This window comes from Grammomys surdaster, unplaced genomic scaffold (assembly GCF_004785775.1).
Source record: "Grammomys surdaster isolate TR1022 unplaced genomic scaffold, NIH_TR_1.0 126185, whole genome shotgun sequence".
In the NCBI taxonomy this organism is placed as follows: domain Eukaryota; kingdom Metazoa; phylum Chordata; class Mammalia; order Rodentia; family Muridae; genus Grammomys; species Grammomys surdaster.
In genome coordinates, this window is record NW_021620991.1 from 5,155,843 (window position 1) to 5,167,451 (window position 11,609).

The window sequence follows — 11,609 nt, forward strand, 5'->3', positions numbered from 1 at the left end:
AGGGGAGGGGAGGGGAGGGGAGGGGGAGAAGAGAGATTTTCTTCATCTGTTCTTCCCCTCTATCTTTTGTAGCTTGATTTTTACAAAGGTAACTGCAGAACTTCAGGGTATTTCAGCCCAGAAACTTTAGCAAATAATACTATGAAATATAGGGAGAGGTAAAGTAGGTTAGACAACCCCTGAAATTTCAAGAACCCCAGGAAACAGAGGAATTTTAGCTTGTCAAGACCGTAAGTTGTCTGTCTGGCCACAGTGGCGAGCGCAGAGCAGAGCAGTCACTCCGCCCTCCAGACCCCACCCAGCCAGCAGTCTCACCTCAGAGCAGCAGCATGGTAGGTGTCAACATAATCGGAAATGAAGAGCTCCCGGTTCTTGATGACTGGGTCTGTGATGACAAGTTCTCTTCCAGAGTCTACCAACAAAAGAAACTAGTTAACTAAGAAGGTATTAAAATACCTTCCCAAAAGAAGGAGGAAATTTTTGCAAAACTTTCCCCTAAAGTTTACCTTCTACTAAAGACAACCCAGCCTGGTTATTATCAAAGTGCATCCATCCGACAGGGAGGGGATGAGGAGCAGAAATGGCAGAGGAACGTAAATGTTCAGCTCTGATGGCTCAGACTGGTCACTACATCTCTCACCAAGTCCTTCTGTGTACTCAAGTGCATCAGTGAGCACATGAGGGAGGAAGGAAGGAAGGAAGGAAGGAAGGAAGGAAGGAAGGAAGGAAGGAAGGAAGGAAGGAAGGAAGGAGAGAGAAAGAGAGAAGTCCATTGCCACATCCCAGTAACTTAATTTTTTTTTTTTTTAGAAGAAATGACTTCTTAGTTTTATTATATGTGCAGGTACATGTGTATGTGCTTATATTCGGACAAGCATATTCCACAACAATGTGTGTGGAGGTCAGAGGACAATTTGTGGGAGTCAGGTCTTTCTTTCCATCGTGTGGGTTTGGGAAATGAACTCAAGTCGTCAGGCTTGAGAGCAAGCAACTTAACCTGTCCATTTTATATTTTTTGTCAGTCTGCCTGTTTCTGAGTGGGAGGGTCTCACTCAGGCTCTGAAGGAACTGAGCATGGTCTTGAGTTTATAATCATCCTTCCTCTCTCTCCCAAATTCTGGGATTATAGATACACACCACATCTGGCCCCAATCATAATTGTTTACTGACAAATATCCCAAAGTAGAATGAAGCCACATACTGACAGGACTGAAAAAAATTAAACTACTATAACAAACAAACAAACAAACAAACAAACAAAGAGGCCAGGTATGCTTGTGCACACCTTTAATCTCAGCATTCAGGAGGCAGAGGCAGGTGGATCTCTTGAGTTCAAGGCCAGTCTAGTCTACAGAGGGAGTTCAAGGACAGCTGGGCTACACAGAGAAACCCTGTCTTGAAAAACAAAACAAAGAAACAAACAAAAGATGCTGACTTTTATCTTTTCCAAGACGTTTTTCAAACTTGTATGGAAGGCTCCCTGTGCTGTCACAGCAGTGGCCTCTGGGGAAGCGGTGTAAGGAGGGACACAGAGGGCACATGCCAGGCTGCTCCAGGCACCTCTCTAAATTTAACCTCTTCATACAGAATGTGCACACAACCTCACACAGCTCCAGAAACATAAGGCTCCTTCTCTTTAGAACTAATTTCCAAAGAGCTACCATGCATGTGCATAGCTGCAACACAGTAGACTATAGGACTTCTGGGCCGTGGGTTCTGAGCCAATGACGGCACCATAAGAAAGGGAGGGGATCAGCTGCCAGAAACCAGTGTCCTATTCTGAAAGGCAGCTACGAACCCACATTCCACAGTGTTACTCGGAAAGCTTTACTCTGAAAACCCTCTCTGCCTGAGACATGGGGAAATTCACTAACACAAGCTCCTGAAACAACAAGGAATACAACCTCACAGGGTTTTAAATACTATTACTAGGTTAAACACAGGAGCTTAAAAATTACATTATTGCTATTTAAAAAAATGCATTACCACATGCTCAGAGGTTTTTTTCCCTCAATATCTTTGTTTTGGTATTTTCTTAAGATTTAAAAATTATGTATATGTATGCATGCACGTCATGTGCACGGAGCATCCACAGAGGCTACAGGCATTGGATCCCCTGACACTGGCGCTATAGGTTGCTGTGAGCTGCCTGATGTAGGTGCTGGGAACTGAATGTGGATCCTCGACAAGAGCAGTAGTGACTTCGTCAGTGAGCTACGTCTCCAGGCCTCTCTCTTGTGCTGTTTGTTTTTAGGGAAAATAAAAAATAATGCAAAAGCAAGGGTGAGGGATCCAGCAATGTTCTTTATTGCAAACTCTTTTGAGAGAAATTATATCAGAAGTAATATTCATTAACTAATTTTTTTAAAAAGAACTTTACCCAAAGCTAAGATTTACAAGTACGTCACTCGAGGACATACGCACCGTTCTCATTATGCCGGTCCTGAACCAAATGCTGGTAGACAGAGTCTGGCACTTCAGACTGGCGGTAGTACCACTTGACGTTCATGAGTAGATGGTCCCTCTTACTCTGAAAAGGAAAATCTAACAGCGTTAGGGACAGGTTTCAGGTGCCTGCAAGTGCACATCATACCTACGGCCAAAAGCCCTGTCCACAGTGGACAGCAGGCAGCAGGAAACGGGACTAACAGCAGAGTCAGTGGCCCAGGCCATCGCAGCCCTCGGATCATAACCCTACAACTGCTTACTTCACAGACAAGAGAGGCAGATCCTGAAGCTCAGCCGTGTGATTAATTCATTATCCCACCTTCCCTTAAAGGTAATGACGCTCACTGCACAAGAACATGCTTCTACCTTGATCCTTAACCATTCTGGTAAGTAACACTAACCAGGGCACATTACTGAGGCATATTAAAAGTAACAAGCTAGAAAGAACTTACCCAGAGACAGCTAACAATCTCTTCCCCTCCCAAGGTCTGCCTGTCACAAACTGTCTCACGTTCTCCCTTCACTGTGGGCCACAGAACTGTATGGAAATCACTGCTGCCCACCGAAACGATGAAGTGCACCACAGACAACAGGTGGTGATGAGAATGTACACCCGACAACAGGACGATCTGCCTCATGTACCCCTGATCCCGAGAACACGACAGTTTATGCATTACTAACTGGGAAAAACAAAGAACCTTGTGTCCACCATTGTCCTGGAAACATCTGTATGAGAACTAAGCATATATGTCTAAAAGTTAACTTGGTTGTCCACTCAATCAAAAGCTAACACAGCAGACATTGCCTCTTCTGTTTGAAGGCTACAGGGCATAGCCTGGAGTCAACTACTTGTATGTTAGGTTGTGAGACAGCTCAACCCAGAGAGCACTTCCGTTCCTGAACGTCCTGAAACAGTGTCAAACCCTGGGACAGTCCTACCTAAGGAAAGGGCAGTACTGTCCCTCTTGACAGCTTCTAACTCTTCTCAGAGGCTCTCGAGCCACAATTGTAGTGGCCAAAGCTCAAAAACACTTCATATTTGTAAAGAGGACAGCTGAATTCTGAAGCATGCCAGGGACCCTCATTAATGAAGGAAGACAGATCTGGGTTTACTGAAGACCAATCTAGTTTGCACTACAAGACCAGCAAAGGCAGGCAAAGAACTGCCTTAGACGGAAACATAACTGAGAACGTAGAGTGCTGTCCCACAGTACATACCACAGACCCCATGATTCTTACTTTGCATCAACTTCAAACACACATGGCTACAGAAAAAGGGCACTGCCCATCAGCTCACATTAAACAATCTATGCACACAGAGGCTAGGCATGATGTATACGCCTTGGTTTTTAGCATACATATTTTTACATTGAAATTTTAATGGAAACAAATGAGTCTGTACTGTTTATTCTACAGAAGAAACCTTGACAACCAACAGTATGCAAAGGTCCCAGAAACAGTGAAGTCAGTGCTCGGAGAAAGGAGCAGCCCCCTTCTGCAGGAGACTACAACACAACTGTGTAACCTGGGGGAAAATGGGACTCTTTCTCATCGAAAGCAGAGACCAGACAGACAGACAGACCGATCGACCAACCGACCAAGTGGGATTCCAGCATGTAGCATAGAACACTCCATGCTCAGACTGAGAAGAAGTTGAACCCTAGCCGCTGTCTGACAACTGGGACCCTTTACTTCACCTATGGCCACACACACAGGTACTGACAGGTAGGATGCACTGGGCATAGCAAGTGCAGCTAAAGCATTCTAAGAACAGAACATGTGGCCATACCACACACAGAGACCTTGCGTTAGGCTTATTCTACCCAGATACAAGAAAAACACTTGCTTCCGTTTTATCCCAAGGTGAGAAAATTAAGAACATGACCAAGACAGCATCACCAGTTTAAAAAAAAACAAAACAAAACAAAAAAAAACCCAGGGCTGGTCTGGAACCTGGCGTGCACTCACTGAAATGAGACACAGTTGCAAGCTCACCTGCCTTTGTAGCACTGACACATGGACTGATCTGACGACTGTCCCCTTGCAATTGTCAAATGTTGTACCTTCCCTAAGTTTGGCAGTAAAAATGTCTCTAAGCATTGCTAACTCTGTATGTGTGGACAAAATGAAGTCAGTCACTTGAAAAACACAGACCTAAAAGATTTTTTTATCTGTTTTATTTAGGGTTTAAACACCAACAAAACAAAAAACAGAAACCAAAGTCAGAATGTTCACATGAAACCTGGCCCAAGTACTGTGTAATAAAGGACACAATTCACTAGAAAGCACAGGAAAGCTTGTCGCCATGAACTTCCAATGTCACAACCATGTATGTGTGACTCTGGTCACTTTCTAAGATTCTGAGTTTCTCTTTTGTCCTGGAAAGTGAGAATCATTTAAAGGACGTGTAAGAATGTGAAGGGAGCATCTGAAAGCAGGTGAATGTTTAAGGAAGAGCCCCATCGTCCGTCAGGAACCTGTGGGGAGATGCTGGAGTCATTCTCCCTCTAGATCCGGAGAGTTCTGCGTAAGGGGTGGCGCTGGCCTCCAGCAGACATTCACAGGCTCACAGTGGTGAGGACTTCCCAGAGCAGCTGGGAATTCAGGTTACCAGCAGCTCCATCAACTCTGCTCCGGTATTTAAGCATCTACACGTTTCTGCAACACTTGTAAGATGCCTGAAAACATGAATTCATCAGAAAGACTCTTTGGATTCAATGATTGACAACTGTAAATTGTTTTTTTCTGAATCCAGCAATAGATACTGGAAACCATTGATTAGATGTGCTATTTCTACATTACTGTTACCGACTGACCCACACACGCCCACTAACTCCACATAACAACACAAGACACCTACTCGGCCTTACTCATAAGTAGACCTACAACTCTCAAAGAGCTGCTGGAGCTCCTGATGCAGTCCTGCCCACTGGCCAGGGGTTGGCAGTATTGTGTCAAAAACATGACAATTTAAGATCATACTTCCAGATACACCACAACAAAGGTAGAGTCAAATGAAAGAGAAACTGTAAACGTGTGTGTGCATCTGAAATGGCACCATGCTTCTAAGCAGGCCAGTGATTTGAAGAAAGTAACAATCGGTAAAGTAATGCAGGGGGCTATTTCAGAGTACTGGGCTAAACTGTAAGATAAGACTGTAGTTCCCTCTGTACCCACCAGTGACTTAGCAGCCTCATGGCTCTCTTAAAAAGGGAAGGGATGGAGGGTGAATTGATTTCCAGGGTCTCTTCATATGTTTATAACTATACGTCTCCCACAGACCAGGACCAACACACCAAATGGAACTATGGTGTGTCTGCTCACTGTCTTTTCTGGAGGACACTGCTGCAGCAGGAGCTCTCAGATCAAAGGCCACACCACATTGGGGGCTGTTGAATATTAACTATGGGAAGGCCTCCTCTGATTCCTACTCCTTATAAGTTAATAACTTGCACAAAATCACCAAAAATTAAAACCAAAAAGTAAACCCAGGAATCCTGTGGCTTACCACAAACTATCTGGGTCTGAATCCTAGTTTTATAATGCCCTAAGCTCCGAGTCTGCAAATAATATGCAGCCTCGGCTTCCTGAGTCCCTTGCTCACCGGGCTGTGAAGACTGCAGCCATCCATATCGAAGCTGAGTAACGTTTACCTCTCAGTTAACCTCCATCACTGTCACTATTCTGCAGAGGAAGAGAACTGGCCACAGGTTTCGCTTTTCTCAGACTCAAGGCTCTGGAGCTGTGGGCTTCGTCACTTTAAGAATTCCAGAAGCAGATCAAGTGTTTCTAACAGTGTGCTCACTATTTACTATTGATACAACTGAACACTAACATAAATCTCACAAAAATTTATCGTCTTCACTAAATACTGAACCAGGAAGAAACACTTCCAGGATGAAGGCACCCTGGGCAGTATTTCTAAAGGAAAAAAGAAACAGTAGGAAGTAAAGGCTTCCCACTCACTATCTTAGATTCACACAAAAATGAAAGTCAGGAGGTCAGACACCACAGAGCTAAACAACCCACCAAAGAAGGATATGGCTGTCTGCTAGGGGAGGTTTCACAAGAGTTGCTGGGCTGGAGGAGGAGGGTGTGCAGGCAGGCGAACATTGGGATTTACTGTCCTTCAACTCCTTGACCTGTTTCCACTCCCAAGGGCTAGGCTTGCAGGTGCACGGCATGATGTTTGGCTGTGCTGTCTTTAATAGTAAAGACACTCAGATAAGATATATGTAAAGAGAGATTTGAAATGTGAGACAATCACAGCAAACTAAGGCCATTAGACACCTCACACAGCATTCTCAACTGTCATGGTTAACATTAGGTAATTTGAGTGGATAAAGGATAGACAGCAAGGTAGGTACTTCTGCGAGTGTCTGCACAGGTGCCTTTGGAGGCCAGTGAGTGACCATGGGCTGAGTAGACAGCCCCACCTTCACAATGCCAGTGTCAGCCCATCAGTTTTGGGCCTGTACAAACTAAGAGCAAAGCAAAGGGCAATTCAGAGCCACGAGGGTGGTGACCTCAGTCCTACAGCATTAGCTTCTCACACTCTAAGTCCGCAGACCCACTAAGCCGTGCTCCAAGCTTCCCCAGGTAAGACCTCCTTACTTCCAAAATGATGTGAGCTGTCCCCATGACACCCCACCTTCTCTCATTGGTCTGTCTCTCTGGATCCTTACCACAGCCTGCCTACCTCCTTCTTTCATTGGTCTGTCTCTCTGGATTTTTACCACACCCCGCCTACCCCCTTTTCTCATTGGTCTGTCTCTCTGGAAGACACTGACTAATGTACTAAAAAATTAAACACGGGCTTCGAAAAAGCTCAAACTTTGGTTTCTGAGGCTCAATTTTACAGGACAGGCAACTAAAAATGAACTAATTCTCATCTAAATATGTTTACTCCAGGAGCTATGGTAATACCAGACAAATATAATCACAAATTTTCTATTTGATCCAAAGGATATCTCTCATTACAGAGAGAGAAAATATTTGTTCAGTCAGCGTAGTAAGAAACTGCTTTGTTTCCCTAAGTTCCTACCAAAGCTTTTGACTATTTTAAGAACTTCTTTTATCAAAACTCAAGCCTCAACAACCTTAAATTTGGCAACTTACTAATAACTGAGTGGCAGTTGACAGTAACGGTGCCTCCCAAATGGAGGAACAGAGAGGAAAGCTACAGGATGTAAAACAGTGGTGGAAAGCTGGTGTTCTGAATGAGAATGGGCACACCAGTTCATATATTTGAATGTTTGGTTTCCAGCTGGTGGGCTGTTTAGGAAAGGTTAGTAGGTGTGGCCTTGTTGGAGGCGTGTCACTGGGGGTGGGTCTAGCCTCTGCCTCCCTCTGATAGAGGCTACTGTCCAGTGCCATGCATGCTGCCATTGTGGACTAACCACTGAAACTCCGAGCCAGCTCCCAATTAAGTGTTTTCTTGTATAAAATTAGTCATGGTGTCTCCTTACAGCAATAGAACAGTGAAAACACCCTGACCACAGGGCACTGAAATACTAGAAGGTGTACAAGCTGAGTCTAACATCTCATGATCAGTGTCACATGATTTTAAAAATTAAAATGGCAAACTCACAGTTAAAGATGTATCTCAGAGACGGCTCTTAAATTTGATGGCAAAATATTCTGAATATTTGTATTAGTCAACGTCGGTTTTATGCCCTCAATCCTCTTAATCCCAGTCTGTCTCTCTGACACGGGGTCTCTGGCTGGCCTGGAACTCACTATTATAGACCAAGGATGCTGGCCTCAAAATCACAGAGATCCACCTCTTGCCTTCTGAATGCTGAAATTAAAAGTGCCACCATACCCAGGCATTGAGTAAATTCTTAAAAATTACTGAGGTCCCCCCACCTCAATTTTTTTCTTTTAAAATATATGCTAGTGTTTTGCCTGAGTGGATGTCAGGGTGAGGGTGTCAGATTCTAGAGTTACAAACAGTTGTGAGCTGCCATGTGGGTGCTGGTATTTGAACCTGGGTATTCTGGAAAAAAAAAAAAATCAGTGCTCTTAACCACTGAGCCCCCAGAGTTTATTTTTTTATTTTATTTATTTATTTATTTATTTATTTTTGGTTTTTCAAGACAGGGTTTCTCTGTGTAGCCCTGGCTATCCTGGAACTCACCCTGTAGACCAGGCTGGCCTCGAACTCAGAAATCCACCTGCCTCTGCCTCCCAAGTGCTGGGATTAAAGGCGTGCATCACCAGTGTCCAGCCCCAGAGTTAATTTTTAAATTAACAGAGGCCAAGGGAATCAGATGCCTCTGTAACTGGAGTGACAGGTAGGTGTGAGCCACCTGGTATGGTGCTGGGAAGTGAACTTAGGCCTGGGAGAGCAGTGTGTACTTAACTACTGAGCTATCCTCCCAGTCCTGGTTTTGTTTAGACCAGGTTCTCACTATGTACCTTTGGCTGTCCTGAAACTCCCTGGCCTCAAACTCACAGGGTTGCACTTGGCGCTGCCTCCTGCTCCCTGAGATTTAAGGTGTGTGCCACATGTTCAGCAAGACTATATTTTCAACAAACCAAATTCAGAAAATGAACAGCACTTTTAATTTCACTTTCTTCTGGAGCTGGAACTTTCAGGCCCCTGGCCTCAGCTTTTCTGACATTGACTGGCCTAAAACATCTTATTTCTGTCTTCAGTGGTACTACTGTATCACCATCTGTGAGATGCACTTGTGAGAGAATGTGCATGAAAAGGAACGTGGAGTCTGAGTATCATGGAAGTGATGTGACTGGCAGGCCCTGGGACCAAACAAACCCAGCTGCTCTTCAGATAGAGCAAAGGAGCTGGCCAATGGTCACGACCAGACTCTCCAGCGAACGGTCGCATCTACTGTAAAGGAGTCCAGCAACACTGCACAGGTCCAGAAGTTGGGCTTTCTCTACTGAACTGCGCTTGAAGATGGCAGGCCTGGTTAACACCGTAAAATAACTTTCAGAGAACAAACATCTGCATTTAAGACTTGCAGGGTTAGGCCGGGCGGTGGTGGCGCACGCCTTTAATCCCAGCACTTGGGAGGCAGAGACAGGCGGATTTCTGAGTTCGAGAGTTTGAGGCTAGCCTGGTCTACAGAGTGAGTTCCAGAACAGCCAGAACTACACAGAGAAACCCTGTCTCAAAAAACCAAAAAAAAAAAAAAAAAAAAAAAAAAAGACTTGCAGGGTTAGAAGTCACTGTTTAAGTTAAAGTTTGCCCACATAATAACAGAAATCTAATTACAGCTAATGATCCTAACTGGTCAGAAATAATTCAAATAGGTGGTTAAGAAAGGAGAAAATCAGTAGAAACACTGAAAAATTACATTTCCTGTTTTATGTAGATTAGTTTTTCTTGTTTTAGATGTCTTCATTATTTTCTCTTCTTCCTACTTATTCAAACCAAAATAAAGACTGTAACCTCTAATACCTGTTGTCTATTTATAACTTTTCCATCTGCACCATTTTTCTAATACAAACATGCCCTCATGTATCTGAGTCTGCTTGTCAGACAACAAAGGGCCACTGGCTGCTGCAGAGGAGAAATGGAGGCAGGAAATGAGAAGGCTTGGTTAATCCCTGGTTAGTGTATTCAGTCAAGTGTAAGCAGAGCTGGGAAAATGCTTTTTATTAAAAAAAAAAAAAAAAAGTGTGGAGGTGGGGATTGCAATGGAAAAATCCAAGAGACAAAACAGTTTAAATAGGAATTTTTGTCAAAAAACTTCTCCATCATGTTCCAGCAGTAATGTCTTAGGATGATTGTTTTTTTAAATCATTGAGCTCATTTTTGAAAAACCAGTTTTAGTTTTAGGTTATTCTTTAATAATTGAGCTATAATTTACATAAAATAAAATTAGTTGTAATGGCCGGGCGGTGGTGGTGCACGCCTTTCATCCCAGCACTTGGGAGGCAGAGGCAGGTGGATTTCTGAGTTTGAGGCCAGCCTGGTCTACAGAGTGAGTTCCAGGACAGCCAGGGCTACACAGAGAAACCCTGTCTCAAAAAACCAAAACCAAAACCAAACCAAACCAAACCAAACCAAATTACTTGTAACGCTGAATAACTTTGAGACATGCACCAAATTTGTGTCATCAGTCCAGACGCAGGATAGGGACCACTTCCATTAGCACAGAAAGGCAATTCACAGAGCCCCACGGCTGTGCTCGGATGGCTGGCACTTGAGATTACTCTTTCCTCTGCTCTCCCACATACCCACATACTCTCTGTTTATAGAAGAAACCACTCCATGGATGCCGTGCACCTATCTCCACCAGGACCGCCTACAGACAAACCAAACTCAGGGAAGGTCAAACCAACTGTCAGGTAAAGACGTAATACGGTCTCTAGAAACTTCCAGAGGTGATCACTATGGCAATAGTGAAAATAACTGGCAAAAATAAGTGCTAATCCATTTTAAGAGATTCTTTTATCAAACCATATAATCAGTATTTAATGAGCACCTGCTAGGTACTGAGTGCACTAGAAAAGGTCAGTGAGAACAGTTGGGATGAGGATGTCCAGAGAGCCTGCAAAGCCTACATTCCACAGAGCAGCAGGCCGACTACTGGGCCCTAATTCAGATAACCACTAAGTGTGGGGAGGCCAAAGAAAAAAAGTCAGGAGCAATGAAACCTGCCATTTAGTAACCACAGGACACCAGGCAAACAACACTTATTTACACTGCTGTTTAATTTCTTTGACTATTATGTTCCTTAAAATTAGTAGTCTTCTCACAAGTTCCTGAGGATGGAAAGAAAGAGCTAGAAAGGTAGCTTTGGCTGCTTCCTAAGTGGAAAGAGGAGGAGGATGTAAGGAACCCTAAAGAATCCTATGACCAAGCATTAAAGCTGATGCCACAGCCCTGTACAGCCCAGAACAAAACCAAAGGGCTGGATACACCTGCCACACGAAGCTCTCCACCTACAAGACTGCAGAGCCCCAAATGCACCTGTCTAACCTTGTGTGCTCAGCTTAGGCTCAGCTTGTTCAAGAAACCTCTCGAAGGTTCCATCCATCTTTGAAAGTATGACCTAACAGTCATTGTGGTAAGCATCCCATATGAACATAAAAAGAACATGCATGTGAGCAGCTGTTAGAGATAGGACACTGGGCTGGGTGGTGGCACACACCTTTTTTAAAAGATATATATATATATATATATATAT

The 11,609-nt window shown here is 43.9% G+C and overlaps 1 protein-coding gene across 4 annotated transcripts in view; it reads right to left on the bottom strand.

Moving 5' to 3' along the window:
• Positions 1–11,609, bottom strand: part of Rere (arginine-glutamic acid dipeptide repeats) — a 214,443-nt gene that overhangs the window by 144,158 nt on the left and 58,676 nt on the right. For all 4 annotated transcript variants that reach the window (XM_028757843.1, XM_028757840.1, XM_028757842.1 and 1 more), the window contains exons 4-5: positions 2,425–2,530; positions 316–412 (exon numbers count right to left, since the gene is read on the bottom strand). In XM_028757843.1, the coding sequence (XP_028613676.1) occupies positions 316–412; positions 2,425–2,530 (203 nt within the window). The remainder of the gene's footprint in view (positions 1–315; positions 413–2,424; positions 2,531–11,609) is intronic.